At 40.9% G+C, this 22772-nt stretch overlaps 1 protein-coding gene across 5 annotated transcripts in view; it reads right to left on the reverse strand.

Moving 5' to 3' along the window:
- The window catches only part of PDE1C (phosphodiesterase 1C), a 417006-nt gene that overhangs the window by 281812 nt on the left and 112422 nt on the right, over positions 1–22772 (reverse strand). For all 5 annotated transcript variants that reach the window (XM_054692457.1, XM_037509936.2, XM_054692455.1 and 2 more), the window contains exon 3: positions 19018–19189. In XM_054692457.1, the coding sequence (XP_054548432.1) occupies positions 19018–19189 (172 nt within the window). The remainder of the gene's footprint in view (positions 1–19017; positions 19190–22772) is intronic.

The following is a 22772-nucleotide window of genomic DNA, read 5'->3' on the forward strand; positions in this document are numbered from 1 at the left end:
CATACTCAAGTCAGCTTTTTAGCTGGTGGCAACATGGTCCCTGGCAGCACCAGACACACATCCTACCAGCCTGGCACCACTTCCCCAATAATTCCTGCAAAACTACAGGTTGGTGGACCTCCCTGGTGGTGCAAGGGGTTAAGCACAGCACTGTGAGGCTGTCCACAGCCTCTGCAGCACGAGTTCAATCACTGGCCAGCCAGGGAGATACCCACATGGCGCAGCAGACCTCTCCTATCTTGTCTTCTGTTTCATTCAGCAGTGTATTACAGTAGATCTACCCGTTCTGCTCCCCACTCTGTCTCTGGTGAATCCTCTCAACCGCCCCCCACACACACACTTCTGGCCTATACCCCAGTTCTTGTATGCATGGATAGATAAATCTTAAAAAAAAAAAAAAAAACACGGGTTGGTGTCATTGGCTCAGCTAGAAGCACCTGCTCATCTCCAACCCCCACCCACTGCCCCCAAAATGACTGCAGGGATCCCATACCCCTGCTGACCAGGCATGGGATACAGAGGGTAGGGGTGGTTTCAGTCCCACCCGAGCCACACAGGCTGAAAACAGAGGAACAGAGCTTCCCCAAAGGGCACCAGGCCACTAGAAGAAAGAACACATGTTGGGTTGCACACAATGGTGTGGCTGGGGGACCGCACATGGGATGGGGATGGCAGGCACTGTGAGATGGCGGGAGAGAATCGAAATAAGGACCACATCATGGATCTCTTTGATAATATGCAACGAAATGGAGATTATATTCTTCAGGCTACTGGTTCTCAACTATTTTCTCCCACAACACAAACGATGAACAACACTGTCTGCAGGCAAGTCTGGGGGTTATTTCACAATTTTCCCATGCATTAGCTCTAATTCTACCTTTATGCTCCCACGCTAGGCAGCAATGATACAGTGAACCTTGCTTAATTGGCTTTTAAAGAATAAAACAAAAAGAATAAATTATTCACAGACTTCTGCTCTCTAATTATTAGTACTAACAATCTACTTGGATTCAACAATGTCTCCCAATGCCTCAGTTGAGCACAGATGTTGTGGCAATGGGGAGCCACTGTAGATTTTTAAATGTAGGATAGATTGAATGAGGAAATTCTAAAGTCAGAGAGGCCAGTTGGGAGGCTATTATGGTAGGAAGGTGAGAGGTGCCAAGAACTTGAGACAAATAGCCTGAGAGAATGGCAAAGGAGAAACTAATTACAGAGGTATCGCACAGGATGTAACTACTTATCAGAAGGAAAACAACACAGCAATGCTTCAGGGTTTGCTGAGCTCCATTCTCATCCCCTCACCCATTAATTCTTCCATTTGTCTGCTAGTTACAGCATACACACCCCTGTGGGTGTGGGTGATAAATGGCAAAAGGCAGACATGGGGATTCCTGTCAAAGCAAAGTTCTTACTCTCAGGTTCAGAACACTTCACTGTATCTAAAATTATTGGGTTGTCACAAAAGTCATGACACAATCTAACAAGAGAATAATGTAATTATTGGTTGTGTTATATGATTATTAATGGATGTGTGGACATTATCAATAACACCTATTGTAATGGCTGATCACTGCCAAATGATTACTAATAACTGTTCAAAAGTACTGTTTTAGCACTTTACCACTTTACACTTTCATTTATCTCCATTTATTTTACTTTCATAAAAATTCTGAAATAAGTATTATTGATCCCACTTCCCCAGCTTTATTAGACTGACTCACCCAAATCATACAATGGAGAAGTGACAGAGGCAAGATTGAAACTCCAGACTTACGGCTCCTAGGACAGTGATTTGTTTTGGTGCTCGTTATTTGCAATAAATATTAACAAATAGAACTGTATCCACAATCTGAAAACTGGGTTATCACCTAGCTTTCAGATTTTTAGCTACCCACATTGTCCCAACAAGAGCATTTAAAGGAAGAATGTGAAGGCACAGGTAGTGGGGGAAAGCAGAGCTAATGACCAGCCCTAAGGGCAGACGGCTCCCCCGCAGTTTGGTCTCAAGGATGCTCCAAGACTCTGTCACTGATACTAGCGCTTTTTCTGCATGTCTGATAAAGCACTGTCTCTGGATGGCACAACTAATAGGTCACCTGAGAGGAGACTACTAGTTTCCTATTGGTGCTGGAACAAACAATCACAAGCTTAATAGTTTAAGAACAACACAAATGTATTATCTTGCAGTTCTGAAGGTTAGAAGTCCAAAACAGATTTCACTGGACTAAAAAGAACACGTTGTCGGCAGGCTTTAGAGAAAGGCCAGTTGCCTTTCCTTTTCCAAAATTTAAAGTCCACCTGCATTCTTTGGCTCCTGGCCCCTTCCTCCACTTGAAAGCCAGCAGCACATCTTTGACTCCCTCTCTAGCTCTGACTGCCTCCTCTTCCTCGTAAAAGGACACTTATGGTAACATTGGGTCTTCTTGGCTAATTCAAGATAATCTCATCATCTCTGGATCTGTAACTTAACCACATATGCAGAGAAGTCTTTGCAATGAAAAGATCTTTTTAGCCATGTAAGATAACAAACTCACAGTTTCTAGGGGTTAGTGGACAACTCTGGGAGCTATCATTCTACCTACCCCCAGAGTAACACACTAACAGATATTCTGATCAGATTAAATAGTTACCATCTTTCTGAAAGCAAAATCTTAAGGAATCAGACATAGAGAAATTAAGGCGGTCAGGAAGGTTTACTCCAACAGGGACTCTTAGCAATGAGCTGAGAGGATTTTTCATGGTTGTGCTCATGTTTTGTTTATAAGAGTATAAATTGTGTTGACATTTTGGAGAATAATTCAGCAGTGTCTACCCACATTTGTAATTGACCTGGCTAACATTGTCACTGCCGAAAGTGACCAAAGGCATTAGAAGACACAGCACATAGACACTAAACATCCACTACAAAGTTCTGGCTAAGTAAACTAGATTATATTCATATAATGAAATACTCCGAAGTCCATAGAAAGAATGAGATAAATCAGCATATACCGACATGGGAATATCAACAAAAAGCAAAACATCAAAAAAAAAAAAAAAAAACACCTTTCAGGAAAAAATGTGAAAGAGCCCATTTAGCATGAACTAATCTGGTAAATAAAGAAGCATGTATAGCTACATTTCATATTTGCATACAATCATTTTGACTCTGGGAGAAGTTTTAAGGGTCATTACAAAGTAAAGAAGGGATTTTCCCTTTTATTTTATTGTATCTTTCTATACTATTTGAATTTTTTTACAGCATGCATTAATTCTGCTTAATTTTAACTGTTTAAATACCATGACAACTCCTGGTGATTCTGGTCCTAGAAAACTGGCACAGTGCCAAGCATGGATATTCTGGAAAAGTTCCCAAAGTAATTTGGTTGCTTATCCCAGGAGGTTCTCAGTGGGGTTGCTATTTGGGGCAAAACAATTCCTCTTTGTGTTGGACTGCCTTCTGCACCATTAGGATGTTAAACTCTTCCTCCACGCCCAGGCATTGTGACAACCGCAATTCCCATAAGGATTTTCTGTCACCCTCTGTGGGATCAGAATAACACTGCAGGATATCTGTGCAGAGTGTGGGCACCAGAAGACTTTGAACACCTCAGACTTCTTGATAAGACAGAGTTCAAGTCAATGGGATTCTTTAAAATCATTATACTTCTGATAACAGGTCCCAAACTCTTTGACAACTATGCACTGGCAAAAGCTGCTTCCTCTCACTGGAATTTGCTGTCCCCCTCACCAAGTCAAACTTTGAAAATAATCATAAATCTTTCCTTCAAGCCTCCATCAAATGACATTGTCCCAAGAATCCTTGCTAACCTCCTTACCAGTGCAATGATTCCCTCCTCCCCCATACCAAAATTCCCAAAGCATTCTGTGCCTCTGTGCAGTCTGCACGAGTTCTCATGCTCTGAATCATACATCCTTATCAGCCTTGCTGACAGAAACAAAATATAAGTCACATAGTTAATCTCCCAGTAACCACATCTGAAAGTGAAAAGAAATAGGTGAATGAGTAATATATCTTACTTAACTTATATAACATATATATCCAAAATATTTTAACATGTAATCAATATTAAAATTATTAATTATTGTTTTTGTATATTTTAAGTATTAGAAATCAGTGTGCAATTTGCTCTTATAACACCTCTCGATGTGAAATCTAAATTTTCATTACAAATACTTGATTGTATTTAGATTTCATAAAAAGCACAGCTGGAAATGTAGAGTCACATACTCCAGTTCTTCCAGATGTAACTTTTAAGGGCAAAAAAAAAAGGAGTTTTCCAATAACTGAATTGGTATCAGTTTTTAAGCTTTTATTTAATTTACTAAAACTAAATAAAATTTAAAATTCAGCTCTTCACTGGCACTAGCCACATTGGAGTAAGTGGCCAGTGCACTTCTGACCATGATGTTCTTCTGGGGAGTTCCACAATTCTGTCTGGGCTATGAGAATCGATGCCAAGCAAATTATCCTAACTGTACAAAAATCTATTTACACAAAGGTATCCAAGCCAGCACTGCTTTTATTACATTTGCAAGAAGACTGGAAAAACTTCAACAACCAAATATCAACAAATGGTTTACTAAATTACCCTGTAGTCACTGACATTTAAAATTCATGAAAGGTTAAACAAGGGGAAATGCTAAGTTAGCTATAATGTTAAATTTTAGGACATGATATTGTGTGATTAAAGAGAAACATATTCATAGAGGAAATGAATCAAGTTTTAACAATTTGAAACAGAAGAACCATGGGTGATAGCTCCCTTTTTTCTTTGCTATGAGCACATATCGCTCTTATAATAGAAACATATTTCAAAAAAATCTTCTTTCAAAAAAGCAAATAGGCAAATTCAAATAGCTTTCCACCTGTCCTCCTCTGAGTGTGAATAATGAAGCTCAAGGAAAAGGTTTCTCCTACTTTTGGTCTGGAAAATGGGCATCCAGTCATAATCATAAAATGGGCATAATCATAAAAATGGGCATCCAGAGATAATCCTTTTCTCTGAGTTGTTGATCTAAACTACTGGGGGGTCAAGAACTATAGTCACCCTTTGAAAGGAGGCGCTAACTGCTCCACCAACAGTCCAACTCAATGTCCAAGGTCACACAAGTCTGTAGAACTGAGACCAAGCAACAGCTACCACTCAACTGTCACAGCAGCGCTGCTTATGCTCCCAAGGCACTCTGGCTGCCTTCCAGCGGACTCCTTCACACCGGCCCCTATTCCTGTGGGCTGCCTTACAGGCTTGGAGAATCGCCACCCAGCTCTGGGAAATGTTGCTCACACTATACTAAGTGAGTCAGTCACATAAAGTCCTCAGTGATAAAGAACCTGGAATAAGAAACGTCCTGTAGCAAGCCAGGGGAAGGCAAAGACAACTCCCAAATCCTCCCAGGCACCCATCTGGCCTTGACTTTGAAGTAGAACTGTCTTTCTTCTGAGATCAGTAGGATTCCCCAAGAAAAACAGAAGGATCCCTGCCAAGAAGACAAAAATCTCATACCTTACTAATGGGCATTCAGACGACCAGGGGGTACTGTTCAAACTCCAATGAGGGTGAAGCATAGTTCAGTGAGTCATCACTTGAGTTTTGGAGCCAGACTGTAGGGACTCAAAACCCAGGCCCCACCACTGGAGAGCTAAGTGATCTTGGACAAGTCATTTAACTTTATCTCAGGATTCCCATTTATAAAATGAGGATCATAGTAGTTCCTATATCAAATGATTATTGCAAGGATTCAATGATGTTTGTAAAGGATTCAATGATGTATGCATTCAATAATGTATGTAAAGCAGTTAGAATAAAGTCAGGCCCACAGCAAGAACCATGAAAGAGTTAGGGCCTCATTTCCTTGAAAATATTAGTTGAATGCCTCCTAATAACAGTGGACAAACATGGGCCAAAGCCTGTGCTAAGCTTTACCTACTTGGCTATTTTTAATTCTCACAACAGCCATGAAGTAAAACTGAGAGTTTATTTTCTGTATCTGCAGAAACTAATGTTGGAAGAGGTTAAGCATCTTGCCTGGGTCACATAGGACAGAGTCCCCATTCAAACAAGTCCCCATTCAGGTCTCTCCAGATCCTGAAACAAAATATCTTCCCAGGAAAGCCCACATTTAGATTAAATATATTTAGGAGAACTAAGTAGGGACTTGTGAAGGTATACTTACTCTGTTAAGTGTTTTCCCTTTGATGTGGGGCTCTGTCCTTTTCTGTGTGTGTCATTCACATAGTTTCCTCTTCTTTCTCCTTATCATTTCTCAGGATATATGGGGTCCAACAAAACAGTCCCAGGGCCTGGGTGAATTGAGGACACCGAGGCAATAGGGAAGATTGCTGGTCATCTATCTGAGGACTGGACAGATGCCCCGTCCACCCTCTGGCTCCTCTGCCTGTCCTACGTCCACTGCCCAGCTACCACCATCATCATCACGATCTGCTGATAATAACAAAATTGATTGTGATAAAATTAGCAATACCGCACCTACTTTCGCCCAGTATCAGACCATTTCCTCAGCACTTTCTCATGAAATTATCTCCTCGTACCTCACAACAGTTTGAATGGGGAGAAAAGGAAAATACTTATCCCTGTTGTAAAGCTAGTAAACAGAGGCATCCAGCGGTTAGAATTTGCCTGATCTATGATGACAGAAGGGTCCAAGCAACAGACATCTATTTAACACTCTTTCCAAAGCACTGAAGGTTCTGAACCTCTTCAAAGCCACAAACCCTCAGCAGAATCTGCTGCAAGTTTCAGATTCCCTGAAAATTATATATATATAACCCAAGCCCTCAGTCACCCATGAGTGCCTGATCCCAGGTTAAGAACTACCCTAAACTCAGTGTCTGCCCACATGGATCTGAGGGAGGAAAACTGGAGGTCGTGAGCCATAGAGAGGTGTAGAGGCTTTGGTGAGAACAGATTTTTCAAGAAAATTGTGATATTATTTTGCTTCAGTCAATGTGGAACAGAGAAGTGAGGGTTTTTGCCTGGATGAACTTTAAAGAATACTTGGGAACTGTAAGCTTCAGATTCCCTTTCTTTCAGCCATGTCCTGTCTCACCACATGCCCTCAGCAGGTTCCCCCTCCGTGCTGCAGACCTGGTTTGGTGGTGTTTCGCCAGATGACTGCTGCTATTCAATGATGAATGAAGAGATCAGAATGGAACGTGCTGAGATCATGTGGAATGAAAAGCACTACTATAAATGTGAATTATTACCCTATAAATATGATTCATTACTCACAGAGAGGAAGACATATAAAATATTAAAGACCAAAGTTAAGCAGCTCCATTTTTCGCTCCTTATTTTTTTCTAATGTTGCAAATTAGCTCGTACGATACCTAAAAGGAAGTTAATTTAACAATATGTCTAAGCAGGAAATGTAAAAAGTTTTCAAGAAACTCACCTCCAAAAATGATTCATGTATTTACTTTCATTTTTTAAAGTAACCATAATGTACAAAATTCTAAAATCAGATTTTATACCTACCCACAATCAACAGTTAATTTCCTAGGCAATAAATCCTTCTTCAAAACAAATATTCTTTGTTAACCACAATAGTGTTTTTTAGGAGTCACATGGACAAAGTAAAAAAACAAAAACAGCTATATGTAAGTGGGAACCACCCCATCCACACAAACAGAAGGATAAAGATCTTGGTAGCAAGTACTAAGCTGGTTCATGGGCACCATGCCTGGTTAGACCAAACGCAGAACACCAAGTGTTTGAAGCAGGGAAAGATTTTATTGATTGAAAAATGGCAACATCCATGTGATGGAAGCCTGAGCTCAAATCCATCCCCACCTCACCCCCACTGAGGAAGTTTCACGGCTTCTAGGAGTGGGCATGTGCCAGAGTTGTGGGAAGAATTTAACTATTTTAAGAAAGCACATAAATGAGCCAGGGTCTAAGTAAGCCAGCATGTTAGGTGGCTCAAGTCTCCAGCTTAGTAATGTTACCCTGCTGATAGCTGCAACCTGGGCTCCTGCGCTATCATCTTGGGCCCAGCTTCCTCATGCTGGAAAAACTTTACTTCTCAGGTGGGCTCGTTAGAGAGTGCTGCTCCTTCATTTACATCAGGGTGCACAACGCTCACCCCATGACATAGGTGCTGCCCTTACCAACTGTTGTCGTGCAGTGCTACAATTCCTTCTGCTCCATACCTGTTTGATGCCCAGGACAAATTCCCTACATGCATACGTGAAATAGACTGTCTCTTGCATCCCTGCACAAGCCCTCACTCTGTGACTTCATGTTGGTTACTTGAAATCGACCAAGGTAGAAATCGTGACACCACAGAAGTTAACAAATGCCATCAATAGTTGAATCGATAAACAGTGGTTGAATGGATAAACAAATCATAGCATCCGCATGATACACAACAAAAAAAGATCTACTGATACAGGCAACAAAACAGATGACTCTTAAAATAGTTATTCTAAGTGAAAGACATCAGATAAAAAATATGTACATGCAAATACATATATATATATATATACACACACACACACTGTGTATGTGTGTGTATGATTCTATTTCCATAAAAATCTAGAAAATGCAAACTAATCTATATAATCTATACTTACAATAAAGCACATCAGTGGTCACCGAAGAATGGACTGAGGATGGTATGGAGGGGCTGGAGAAGGGGTTACATAAAGGCACAAGGACTATGGTGATGGTGTCAGAGATCAAACATATCCATTTGACTATGTTCATTGTTTCTATGTGAATTATATCTTAATACAGTTGCTTGTAAAAACACTCTTCTCTGGATGCAGTATAGATACACAACAGAATACTACTCAGAGATCAATAAAAATAAACTCACGCCATTTACAGAAACATGGACAGAGCTAGAAGGGATTATGCCAAGCAAAACAGGTCAGAAGGAAAAAGATAGAAATTGAATGGTTTCACTTATATGTGGAATATAGAGAAACCTAATAAGGGACCAGGAAAAAGACAAAACTTGCAAGCAGACCAAGATCTGAGACACACAGCAGGGGTAGAGGAGGGAAAGAGATCAAAATAGGGGAAGGAGGGGTATAAGGGGTAGTGGAGAACTACAAGGACTACACCTAAGGGGAGAAATCAAACACTGTCCCCAAATTAATAACAATGTAAGAAAATAAATAAAAATAACAAAAGGTATGTACAATGTGGAAAAAACACTCTTCTCTGCTCATTTCTATGCTAACATTTGTTTTTAATACTAATTAAATAAAGTAACTACTATTTTTAAATAAATAAAACAATGGCTTATGTACCATTCAGTAATTATTGATTTCCTATATTCCACTAAGCCCCAATTTCCTTGAAGGCAAGAACATTCCTGAGACCTGGCCTGGGTATTTACTTTCTTCCCACCTTTGCCCCCAACTCCTCACCCAGAAGCAATTTATGATTCCATCCTCTGTGCTCTGTGCCCCACAGAATGGAGTGAGGTAGAAAGTACAAAAGTTTTGAGGGTCAAAATGATGCAGGTTTAACTCTTAATTCAGCTACTTCTCAGCTGTGTGCCTTGGGCAAGTCACTTAATTTTTCTGAAACTTGCTTTGTCAGCAGATAAAAGAGAGTGGTATTGACACTTTGCAGGCAGACAAAAAGTGACTGTGTTATTTCCACGAGTAGTAAGTATATCAGCAAAAGACAGGAAGCAAAGGAGATTCTTGAAAATACAATAATGAATTCGAAGTTGTGAGAAATGAGCACTATACGGGACTCAGTGCCCACTGAAATTTCTGTGAGAAGCCCCACTGAAAGGGACTATACAGGCCTCCTCTGGTGATGTGGTTTATTAAAATTCAAGATGCCCTTTGAACCAGTGTTTCTACATCAAATTATCTACCCTTAGGCTGCAGCTTAAAATACAGCAATAAAATACAGCAATATCTAGATACATGAGAATTTTTATCAAAGTGTTCTTGAAAAGAGTGAAAAACTGGGAACAACTTAACTGTTCAACATACACTCTCTCTCTCTCTCTCTCTCTCTCTCTCTCTCTCACACACACACACACACACAAACACACACTGTGTGGCAACTTGGGAAAATTTTTTAAGATAAAATGTTCAGTGAAGAAAGGAGGATACAAAATTGTATCTTCACTATAATTACAACTATGAAAGTAAGGCACAGCTATGAATTCTTTAGAAAAGATAGCAGGGACTCTATCAAGTTCTATCAAGTGCTCTCAAGATAAGTATACTATTTTGATGACAAAATTTCATTTTGAAAAAGATAGAGAAAGGAGAACTGGTGACTAAGAAACTAAGTCAATGTCTCAAAGTCAATTTATCTAGAAGGTGGTGAAAACATGTCAGTCACTGAAAACAGAAAGTAAAAATCGTGCCTAGTGGGCTTTTGAAAACTTCAACATATCACATTCCCAAATGAAAGCATTCAATTTGCCTGCATTCCATTGAATTGGCTTTTGAAGAAAGACTACATAAGGGACATTTGGTGACACTTCAGTTGTCTAAAATGGCATGGACATATGGCATCTCGCAGGGTGGGGGCGAAGAGCTCATTCTGTGATCATTCCAAAATTCTGGATACCCTTTCCAGATAAATACTATAAAAAGAAGGGAGTAAAGTCTATATTTGGTAATTGTGGTCAACAAAGACGTAAGTAGTCATCTGAAAAAATGGTCCTGAGGACAAAGTAACATGGGCATGGGAGAGTGGAGGAGGAAAAGATCACCAAGACAGGGCTGTGATACTGGAATGGCCCCCAATGTGGTGTCTGCTGCCCTGAGTATAACCAGAAAAGCTTTGAAAACACACAGCTGCTTGGGCCCACCTCAGGGATGCTGGTATCATCTCTCATGAGTTGCTGGATTAGAAGGTAAGTAATAAATCTGAAGAGACCACTAAATGAAGTAAAAATAAGGTTTTCTAGAAGAAGATGAGATTACAACAAGAACGGTTTCACATGTGGTTGTTAACAATGATGCTGATGTTCATTGTGTCATAAAAGGGAAGTAATTTTAGAATTTATTTGGTCTTAAATGAATCTCAATATCTATCTATCTTTTTCTCTCTTTCCCTCTCTCTCTCTCTCTCTCTCTCTCTCTCTCTCTCTCTCTCTTCTCACACACACACACACACACACACACACACACACACTCCTCAAAAATGTAAGCTTGAGCCAAACAATAGAATTCCTGGTGATATTTAATCATTTTAAAGTACAATTAATAGGAATTAGGGATTATGCTAAATTTTTTTAGTTTTTTGTTGAAATGATAATAGACATACCAAAGGTTGCAAAAATAGTAGTTTGGAACAAAAATGTCTACAGAGTGAAACACAGGGTCATATCGTCATAACATGACCAGGTGCCTGCAGAGGACATGGCCCAACCACCAATCAAGGGGTATCCAGGTTTGCATTATCACAGAGCTCAATTATAAAGGGTTTGGCTTCCTATCTTATTTAGAGTAACTTAATTTTACTGCAAAAACAAATGTGGCAAAGTCATTCATCACTGAAAGTTTATAAAGGATAGCATATGGTGCTTTTGAGATATTTCCAAGTATAGGGTCCCATACCAGTAGGCCAATCTGTTTCTTTACTTCATCTACCATTAAGATAGTTCAAGGCCTGGCACTGGGGAGGAGGAGGATAGGATACAGAGTAGATAACCAGGTCTAGCTTTTATGACTTGGGAGATTACAGAGAACACGAAAATCAAATCAAGGCAAGAGAGGCTGTAAGGAGACCTTCTCTCTGGAGGGACATATGTCCACAAACCAGAGGGTCCACATGAAGGAAGAATCAGTGGTAAGTGGAGTTAAGACAGAGGGAGGCTGGGTGTTCACTTTTCCAAGTTGTCCTTCAGTTCTCTGTAGTTTGAACAGGCCATAGATATTTCCACAAGTTCTTGAGGCCAAAGCTCAGAAATTACTCAGGCTGTGACTAGGGATTCAATCAGTGAGATTGACATGGGAACAAAGAAGTTAAGGGTTCAAGACTGAAGCACCTGACCCAGAACCTTGTGAGAATCACCAGACCTCAGGAGGTCAAAAGCATGACAGAGGGGCACAGATGTGGGAGAAGTGAAGAGGCCTTCCTTCTTTCAGAAAAGAACTTCAGGGATTCCCTGCATACTTCAAGAATCTCTGTGGCTAGGGCAGAAGTTCCTGCTGCAAATCGGGAAGCTTGGGAGGTTGAGCCATGCCGCACACTGGCATGGAGATTCAGGTGAAAACCAGTCCCTCCTGTCCCACCTAACCATACTGAAGCTCCCTGCTCCTCCCTGTGGGGTTATTCTAGGATGAAGAGCTTCCACTTTGTAAAATGTGCTGCTTGGAGATACTCTGATTTAGGCCAACCCTGAGCGGGTGAAGATGGCCCGGATGAGCTCCATTCCTGTGGATGGAAACCTGGATTCCTCAATAGTCTCATGAGAATGTGTCTGGTTTGAAGAAGGATGTTAATGCTTCCCTCTTGAAAGGAAATCAACCCTGGAGACAGGTCTACTAACTTGTACCTAAGTGTGTTTATAAGGGAGCTACCTGTTCAGCATCCAACATTTATTAGCATTTCCCCTGGACAATGGAAACAGTCATATTTGGGGTACAATTAAATATTCTCCTTTTTATGTGCAATTTCTTTAGTTAACTCAATGCTTCAGCAAACTCTTTTTGATGCTCTTAAAAGACGATGAAGAAAACTGTGGCCTCCCACATGCTACCCCACCACTAGAGAGTGTGGTGAAGACGTAAAAGATAAAAATCAAAAAGAGATGGCCAAGCATGCCATGACAAGATTGACCATGCAAAAAAAAAAAAAATCATCAGGGATGAATATCTGTAAGAAAACATGGACAAGGAGCCAGGGAAGAAGGAAAAGTTGGGTGAAGTTCTGACTCCCTGTGGAAGAGACAAGAAAGGAAGGTTAGGTAGAAGCATCTCGGAGCACAGTGTGGAGTTAAAGAAAATTTAGCAAAGCCATCAGGGAGTCCTGGAACCAATGTCCCAGTCAGAGGAGTCCACATCCATGAGAAATGGCTGGCCTTAGGATCCCTAATGCTCACAGTCTTGGAGACTCTAAGGAAACAGAGCCTCAAATGCAACAGGGAAAATTTCCTCAAAGAGGTGATGCCCCAGGGTCAAGTACTCCTTGTGGTCAGAGATATGAGAAGTACACTCACAGGACCATCAGAGAGTCAGATTTCTGCTTTTCCATAATACCAGTTGAAGGATGTGGAAGAATGGAAGAGGAATGATATCTACATGATAAACCTTTGTCAATTTCCAATAGTGAAAAAAAAAAAAACAACCCTGTCTATCAAAACTTACAAAAAGAAGCCTAAATATTTCCCTTTTGGGAAGCCAACATTGCAATGCAAACTCCTCTGAACTTTAAGAGAAACTCAGAATTCATTTGTTCATGTCTCCCCTCAGCAAACTTAAAATTCTACTAAATCTGGATTAGCAGAAGACTAGAGGAAGCAATTGTCAACTCTGGGAAGGCAGAAGTCAGTCAGGGAAGTAGGTAGCTCCGAAGTTCCCAGCAGGTGACCAACATATGGTAATAAAGAAAGTTGTGTGACCTGACTTTCCATGAGCTAATTGGGAATTTTAACCCATGACTCATCCTGGGGTGGGGTCTGAAGCTGCAGGGGACACCACCCTCCACCAAGCCATATCATCAGCCAGATTGCACATTTCCTGAAAGTAATCAAGTCAAAAACTGGCTTCTTGGCAACAGCCCCTGGTGGAAAAGTGACTGCCAAAAGTCAAAATAAGGATGAGTTCAACGATTTCATTCTGCATGGAAAACACAATCCATTAAATGGGATCTGACAAGGGCTTTATCTCATCCATCACTGAGGGTGTTGGCTCAATGCAATTCTGCTCCCTGGAACAAATGCTTAGCAAGCTATGTATAGAATCTGGAAAGGTTTTGCCAAAGCCCAAATAAATCCATTCTATGTAGAAAGAGAAGCCATCAAGCCCCCAGTTTTTCCCCAGGGAGTGGGCATGCTATTCTTCCAAATGCAAAGTTATCAAAACCTGGCAACTCAACTTTTGTTAGGAGTCACACAAGTAAAGTAAGTGTGACTGTAACTGGCAAGATATCCAATGCACTGGGCGGCTTCACAATTTCCACTGCTACCCAAGGAGACAGGTCAGTGGCCACTCTTGCTCACAAAACACCCATATAACTGGCCTGAGGTTCACCGCATGACCCAGAGAGAGTAGAGGGGGTCAAGGTGGGGAGGGTCAATCACCCCTAAATAAGGTTTTGAAAACAGAGAGAAGGAATTAGGGGCTGTCACACTGATTAGACCACTTCAGTATAGCAACAGCCCCTGAAAACTGAATTTTTTTTATTGTTTCCAATTTGTAAAACGAAGAAACTAAGAATCAAAACCATGACTCAAATCACATAGTTTAGAAGAAGATTTGCAAACTTCTATCTATGGTATTCCCAAACTCATGCCTCACTTTTCAGAGGTAGTCCTTGTACCATCACATCACTTGGAGCTTGTTAGATGAAGATTCACAAGCTGCACCCCAGACCTACTGAATCCAGATCTACATTTAACAGGATCCCCCAAAGAAGCCATTTAGACATAAATTTGAGAAACATTGCCTTAAAGAACTACTATCCAAAAAGGGGGTGGGGGTGGGGTGGATTAATAACCTAAGTCTGGACTAGTAAAAGGATTTAGTGTAAAGGAACAGGGTCAGTCTCACAGAAGAAGCGGTGAAGTTTATATCCAGAGTGCACATCCAAATTAGTGGAACCAATCACACTATCTTATTTCACCAATGATGAATACAGACACATGAAAGCCAAGGTGATGAGGTGGTAGTAAGCCTTGGGAGAGTGGCTGTACTTTTGGCCAGGTGGTCTGAGTGGAAGTTTCCAGCTCTGCCACTTGATAGATGACTTTGGGAAAGTTGTTTGCTCTCTCAGTCTCAATTTCCTGACCTGCACAACCAGGAAAATAATACTTCCCTTGCCAGGGCTTGCGGAGGGAATAGGGATAGGGGTTGGGGGGAGGTTGGGATTCTATGAACAAATGAATATATACTTTCTGTATGTAGCAGATGCTCGGTAAACACTGGTGTCCTTGACTTTCAGCACAACCTGGGTTGGGTCCTACCTTTGCAAAAATGCACTCAGAGGCTGGGGAGAGAAAAGGCCATCAATAGCCAGCTCTTTGCTGCTCCCTAGGGCCCTCTAGTGGCAGGTACAGAGATTCTTGTCACTAATCAGACTGGCTGGACTTGTCTGTCTTCTTAAGCCCCAAGTTCAGCTTATTCTCTCTTTAAGAAAAATCTAAACAGCACAATAGGTTCAAAGGGGGACAGGTCATGAGGAACAAAGAAAATAGGTATGTGGGGTGCAGTTCCCAGGAAGCTATACTTTCTGGGTACTGATGTCTTTTTATTTAGTTCTGCTTCTCACTTTCTTCTTTACAAAAGTCTCAGGTTTTGAAAGCAGACTTTTCACGCCAGGCTTAGTGAGCGGTCAGAGGCCACGGTGTCTGTACTCTGCTGAGCTGTCTGCTCCAAGACAAGTAACATCTACTGCATTGAAAGTGACCAGCAAAGTGAAGGCCCAGAGGAGGAGTCACATATTCAGAACTGTGATGGCATCTGCATACACTTCAACTATCAACTTCAAACCCTTGGGGGGAAAGAGGGCGTGTCTCTCATTTCTGAAAAATGTGTTAAGTTCTCGCTTTCAACTATGCCCTCTGGCATTGCTGCTAATTGACATAAACTGACAGTGTCGGCCCCAGCAGGATCCCAGAGTGTGCACAAGACATACTTAGGGGTGGCACTTTGGTTAGAAGACATACAAGATGCATTTGCAACATAAGCATGCTTTTCATGGGAGTTTATAGACGATATCTGTATCAATTGTGGGATTCCACGGGCTGAAAAAGATTAAGTGGGACCTAAATTCTTCTCAAACATAGGGGACCTACAAGCAATTGTTCTTACTTGTTTGTGTTTGAATTCAATCAGAATTCTACGTTGTACCTTTCTGGACCTGACAGATTCTTCATGTCTAAAGTAGAAATCATCTTTGGGTTACTGGGAACATGCCTGCCGATATAAGAATAGCTATTACTATTGTAACAGAAAGCCTGGGGGAGACTGAAACATACAAACTTTCAAAACCCTTTTCAAAAACACCTGCCATTTATAAATTTATGAGCACTTCCTGTCTTTGGGAATAGAGAATAGAATTTACCTTTGGGCATACTGTCCCTATGATTTCAAAAGAACTAATTAAATGAAAATGTTATGCAAATATGAAACAAATATGCACTCTTTTCCAGCAAGTAGCCTGTACGTAATTCCTTCCACATACTTGGAAAGAGTTAGAAAAGATTTCTGGAGAAAGTGAAGTGAAAATCCAACTCTTCCTTTTTAGGATCAATGTTATTAGAACAGGAACAAGAACTGTGGAAGAGCTAACAAAAGCCAAGTTTCAGGAAAGAACAACAGAGCCTGGGGACATCACAAGAAAGAGGAGGTCTGGAAGGCAATGTAAGCATAATTTCACTGAGGTCACTCTATTTCCCTGGAAGTTGCAGGAAGCAGAACAGGATAAGGGCTGACTCTTAACCCATTGTCAATAAACCCCAGCCCCAATCCGTAGAACAATTAGGAAAAGAACCTCAAAAGAAGACTGGAATTGTTGGAAATTTGGCGCATCAGGTTTATTGTCATTAAAATTTGGATCTTTGACAATAAAGGCTGATGACCATATTTCATGATCCTGGATCCCAAATGCCCAAGTATGAACCTGGTGGAAAAAAAGAGGCTAACACAGCTACTGCTTATCCTATGCCATTCAGTGGTGACAGTCCTACAGAGGAGTTATGAAGACCCACAATGCCAACTCATGAGTAGGTATCACGCGCTCCTCCTCAGCAAACAAGACCTGGCAGGTAGTAAAAAATCACATGCTCTGATCCTCTGTGTGTGGGCATGTGTATACAAGTGTACACACACACAGAGAGAGAGCAGCAGGGTAGGTGACAGGCTCTGAATTTCAGTCAGAGAAAAGAACACAACACCTCAACCTCAGCAGAAGGAAGACTGTACTGCTTGGTGAGACAAGGAGTTATCACAGGACTAAGAACACCAAACATCACTGAATCCCAGAAGATTAAAAAATACCCTTCCTTTTAGACTCCCCAGGGTCACTTACATTAGCAGTTGGAATTCTCAGACTTTTTCACTCCTACAGTGAAAATGCATTTCCATATTTTGCTTCTAATAATTTACACACAACATATCTCACGACTAATAGTGACTGCCACAGTTAGGAACAAGTGAATTAGAGAATACTTGTCACCTAATATTGCCATCTTCTTTTGAAGAAAGGATGGGCTCACAATAGCACATAGTTGTATTAAGGAGACCAATAGAATAACCAATGCCAGTGATGTCTAGCTTCAAATGCTGAAGTTCTGACATATTAGAACCCGCTGTGTTCTTCCTACTGCACGATGCATTACAAAGAACTAGAAGGAAGTTCTGACCTTTCAAAACTCACGATTTAATCTCTTTTCTGAACAAAGATATTGACACACAATACAGCTACCAGATCAGATGGATTTCATGGGCATAATAAATCTCTATTAAAGAACAAAGAGAAGGGATGACAGTAATGGATTTGGGCTAGAAAACACGTTCTTTTCATGAGAATAATTCTTTAGCTGTTCAGTGAAGATGATGAACCTGGTTTGGGGTGGGAAGAGTAGCTGGCGAAGACTGTACATGCATCCTGCCCCAGGATGCGAACACGCAGGCCATTTACCCTCCTCTACCCCTCTTCCACCACAGTCACACGCACAGAATCACAGATTTGTATAATGTTCTTCTCTCTACTTGAGTGTGCTTTATTTTTTTTTTTAAAGAGCACAGTAAAATAACCAAACCCTTGTTAGGAATAAGAAAAGCGTTTGCCTTACAATTCTTATCCCACCACTGCATCAGTAACATTTTGTGAAGAAATCTTAACCCCTATCTATCACAGCTTTTCCAAACTCATCTGTAATTCAATCTACATTAAGAACCCTCACATGATGAAATGGCTTTTCCTATGTGATTACACACATCACCTGAATGCAAATGCGATCACATGTTTCCAATATATTTCATGGACACCGAGAGTTGTCTGAAATGTTTATAAGGGGAGAAAAACAAAGTTTATATAATCCACTGGCCATATGGAAAGTAAAAAAGTCCATAATGGAAAAAAATGAGGAAAATAAAATTAGGGTAAAAGAAAGGAAGAGAGGTCGCACGAAGGCTGGCAAAATCACTAAATCATCATTTCTGATACCAGAGCAACCATGTATTTAGAAGTGAGTTTGAAAGATTCAGTATAAAAAAATCATTTTTATACATCACATCCATACCAGGATTGATTTTTATTTACTGTGGGTGAGTAAGGGGCAGAGTTATAGTGAAAGTGGAGTACAATACAAGAGACCTTTGCTGGAAGATATGAGACTAAACGATGAACAAGGACGGAGTAAATGGCCACCTGGAAATCACACATGAAGATGCTCGCTTCATTTCAGGAGGCAGCAGCGCTCACATTTTCTTACACTAGAAACCTTCCCCAGCAAGAAACTCTAAAGGCAAAGGGCTGAATTAATTCCCACCACGTGCTTCTATTTTGTGCACTTATCTCCATGCGTCATCCTCCTTTGAAGCAAAAGACTCATTAATCCAATTCAAATTGCCAACATCAGTAAAGCCTTTGCCTCAGCATTTAAATGCCAATACCAATTAAATACCAACAGCAACTTAACTACTGATATGATTTACACTGCATTCAGGAATCCAGCCAGAAGTCCAGCTCCCATTAATTCTAACATTCCTTCATCAATTCTAATTTACTCAATGCAAAGAAATAAGGTAATTTGTTGGCCAAACCGATGGTGCATCATGGATTCAAATAACTCCACAAGCAAATAAGAAGGAACAAACTGAGTTGCAAACCACCAAACCTGAAAGATGTCTTCACCAAGGCTTCGGGGCTGTCGAGTTGAGGCAATTCATCAGCTAGGATTTCCTCTGGTGGCCGGGGGTCGTTGACAATTGTGGGTCGGGGTCTCTCCTTGACATTGCCCGTGAGCCCATCGATGAGGGAGTTCCACAGACAGTTCTGTGACTTAGAGCCTGAGTCATAAGAGGGGGGAAGGGGGAAGCATGCAGGTGAATTACCAGTGAATTTCAGGTCCTCCTTGACTTATGGAGTCATGAGAATTTTTTTGATTTTTTACAAAAAAAAAAAAAAAGAGAGACTAACTGAATAATCTGACTCATAACTAAATATTAAGGAAAATATTAAGGAAATATTCCTGTTTCATTTCAGTGGTGATCAACCCCAAGCCCTGACAGAACTATAGGTATCTATTTAAATTTTTATCCAGTGACTGAAATTATACAAAGGGCCACCACTCCAGAGAAGAGTAAGGATGTTCAGACACAAGTCTCCCCTATGAACTCAGCTGACCTGAGGGTCCAAGTTAAGACCCACCACCAAACAGCCTGAATTGTTGGCTCTCTTGGCAGTGATGACCAGGAACGCTAAGGTACTTGCCTGGGCACACGCTGCTATGGCGGTCCCCACAAAGATTTACCCAACAGGAGCCAATATTGGGGCAGGATCATATCATATTATGATTGCAAGATACATCTAAGTAAAAATCATCAAGGAATGGGGCCACCCTAGTAGCACAAGGGGTTAAGCGTCAGCACTATTAAGCAATCCACAGCCACTGCAGCATGAGTTCGATCCCCAGCCAGGGAGTGACCCACATGGTGCAGCAGACCTCTCCTGTCTCACCCGCTGCTCCCCTCAGCAGTGTGTTTCAGTAGATCTGCCTGTTCTGCTCCCCACTCCGTCTCTGGTGAATCCTCTCCCCCTCCCCCAACCTCTGGCCTGTACCCCAGTTCTTGCATGCATAAATAAATAAATCTTTTTTAAAAAAATCATTAGGGAAATTTGAAGAAAATGATTTATGACTCACAGGCCCTGGACAGTACACAGAAAGCTACAGGGTCACACAATGAGGTCACTAGTAGAGGAGTAAGGGAGCACTGGCCTGGGGCTCTGCCTTTCCCTCTTTGTTTGTACATCTAAAACATAAGAGGAGAAATTTGGGCACAGGAAGGGAAAAACAGGGTTACACAGAAGTCAGTTATCTAAATTACTCAGGGTTTTTTGAAAGGGGAACTTCACGGGTGGGGTGGTCTGCTCTCTTATCTACATGTTTTACTAGTAGTCATTCAAACAGCTGGCAAAATGTTTATTCAAGATGAATCTCTTTGAAGTGGATGCTTCCACAATCAAAAGTTTAATGCCACAACAACAGTAATCATAATTTTAAAAAGCTTAGGAAAATGACACTGTATCCTCCTCTACGAACACTTTCTACATAGAAGATGAGCATTAAAGGCAGACATGAAGTAGAAATGTTGTCAGAAACATAGGGTCTAATCAGTCAGGTAATCAAGGTCAACATCAACAGGGATAAGTTATGTTGATTTTATGTACTCTGCATATGATGTGATGAAAATGACACTTTACCACTATGATCTTTCTCCAGACATAGAACCATCATGTATTAAGCATATTTCTAGCTTCTGTGAATTTGATTCTTTAACATCTGACCTACATGAATATTCCAGGAAAACCTCATTCTGGAGAACCTGATAATTTGCCTCAGTTACCTTGCCTTGGCCTCCTGCCTCCCTGGGTGCCTATCACAAAACCATCCCAAACCAAGTAAATCTCCAGTTACCTCCTTATCAAGCTTTTACACCTCTGGCTGCTATCTACCTGCCCTAATCACCCCAGAATCAGGTACCAGACAGGTAGGACAGCCCCTATGCTCCAGAAGCTGAAATCGTTCAAATTCAAGTCCTAATCCTGCTCACCCTGCCACCCCCATTCCTTTGCATGGAAACCACAATAAAGGCTCTTGCCCATGGTTTTCCCTGTCCTTCTGCCTCAAGCCTAGCGCTTCTCAGGTAATGAAGGTCAACATCAACAGGGATAAGTTATGTTGCTTTTATGTGTGTGACATGTACCCCTTCCTTTGGACTCTGTATTAGCAACTATCAATGGCAATCATCTGATCGGCTGCTCTTGCCACACCTTAATAGGATTAAGAGCTACTAAAACATGCAGTGTAGTCATTGGGAAAACATCAAACAAGACTCAGTTGAGGGACATTCCAAAATCACCAAACTGTATTGTTCAAAACTGCCTGCTTACCAAAAAGTAAGTCTGAGATACAGTCACAGTCAAGAGGAGCCTAAGATGACATGATAACTAAATGTAACGTGGTGTCCTATGGACCCTGAAACCTAAACACTAAAGAACTCTTAATCAAGTACATACCTTAATTAAAATAATATGTCAGTATTTGTTCAATAATTGTAACAAATGGACCATACTTAAAATAGGAAGTATAGTATATTGGTATATGGGAATTCTTTGTACTTGTACTTTGTACTTTGTACTTTTGTACTTTGTACTTTTACTTTTCTGTAATTCCAAAATTGTTCTAAAAATATAAATATGCAAATAAATAAATAATAAAAGAAGCTATTATTATAAAAGAGGGTCTTTGAGCAAATTTTTTTGTTGCCTTGAGGGCAACACCCTATCACATAAAGATACTATCAGGTCACCAGGACATGCACCCATGGAATTTTTAGCCCATCAAAGCAGAGGGAATACCTTTTTCCAATGTACACAAAGCTTGTTCATGAGGCATGAGGGGATGTGCATGGCGGGGTAAAAAGCCGTGCCAGCTAATACACATGCATGTGACAGCGGATAGAGGTAGATCTACACCCCAAGACTCTGCTCTTTAAGCCTATCATATAATCTACCACAGAAGCAAGCACCCTGGTTTATTGTGCCTGAAGGACATCTCTTCCTCTAAGATCAAAAGAACTCCACACACAAAGGCGAGACCTCATGAGGACTCCTGAGCCTTCGCCAAGAACACCTGTGCGTCAGCAAACAATTCTTTTAATGACCATGGCCATGACTAACCCCCTTGGGATTTCCCTCATCCAAGCTGCTGGTGAGTAAGTCAGGAAAAATTACAGCCTATTAGAAGTAGGAAACAGACCCCTCCAACCTCTGAAGTGCAAGTGGTTTGTTGAAAGCCCTACACATATATTTTAATAATATCTGGTCCTTTTAATGAAGGTCTGGTTTTGTGTTAACAAAGGTCTGTTCTATGCTAACTAAGGTCCAATTCTGAGAGGAAGAACAACAGCAGTGCCTGTTTTCTTAAATTTGATCTAAGTAAAAGCATTACAATAAACTGCCTGCCCATTTCCCTTCATTCTTTCATTTATTCATTCAATATGCACATATTGAATTCCCTTAATGTGCCAGGTCACGATCTAGGTCCTAGAAATAGAAAGAGGAAAGAGACTGGTCCCTGAGGAATCAGCATCCCATAAGCAATCAAAGTAAGTGAGCAAAACACCATAACTAAGGGAAAAATAAAGTGCTATAGGAGGCAGTAAAGGGCTCACTTGCCCTGCCTTGGAGCTTTCAGAATGCTACACATCACATCTTTTTTTTTTTTTTTTTTTAGTGGCATGTTTTATTTATTTATTTGTTTGTTTGTTTGTTTGTCTGTTTTGTTTATACATGCACTGGGTACAGTCAGAAGCGTGGGAGGGTGAGAGAATTCACCAGAGCCAGAGCGGGGAGCAGAGCAGGCAGAAG

The sequence above is a fragment of the Talpa occidentalis genome, unplaced genomic scaffold (genome assembly GCF_014898055.3).
Source record: "Talpa occidentalis isolate TD23 unplaced genomic scaffold, MPIMG_talOcc4v2.1, whole genome shotgun sequence".
In the NCBI taxonomy this organism is placed as follows: Eukaryota; Metazoa; Chordata; class Mammalia; order Eulipotyphla; family Talpidae; genus Talpa; species Talpa occidentalis.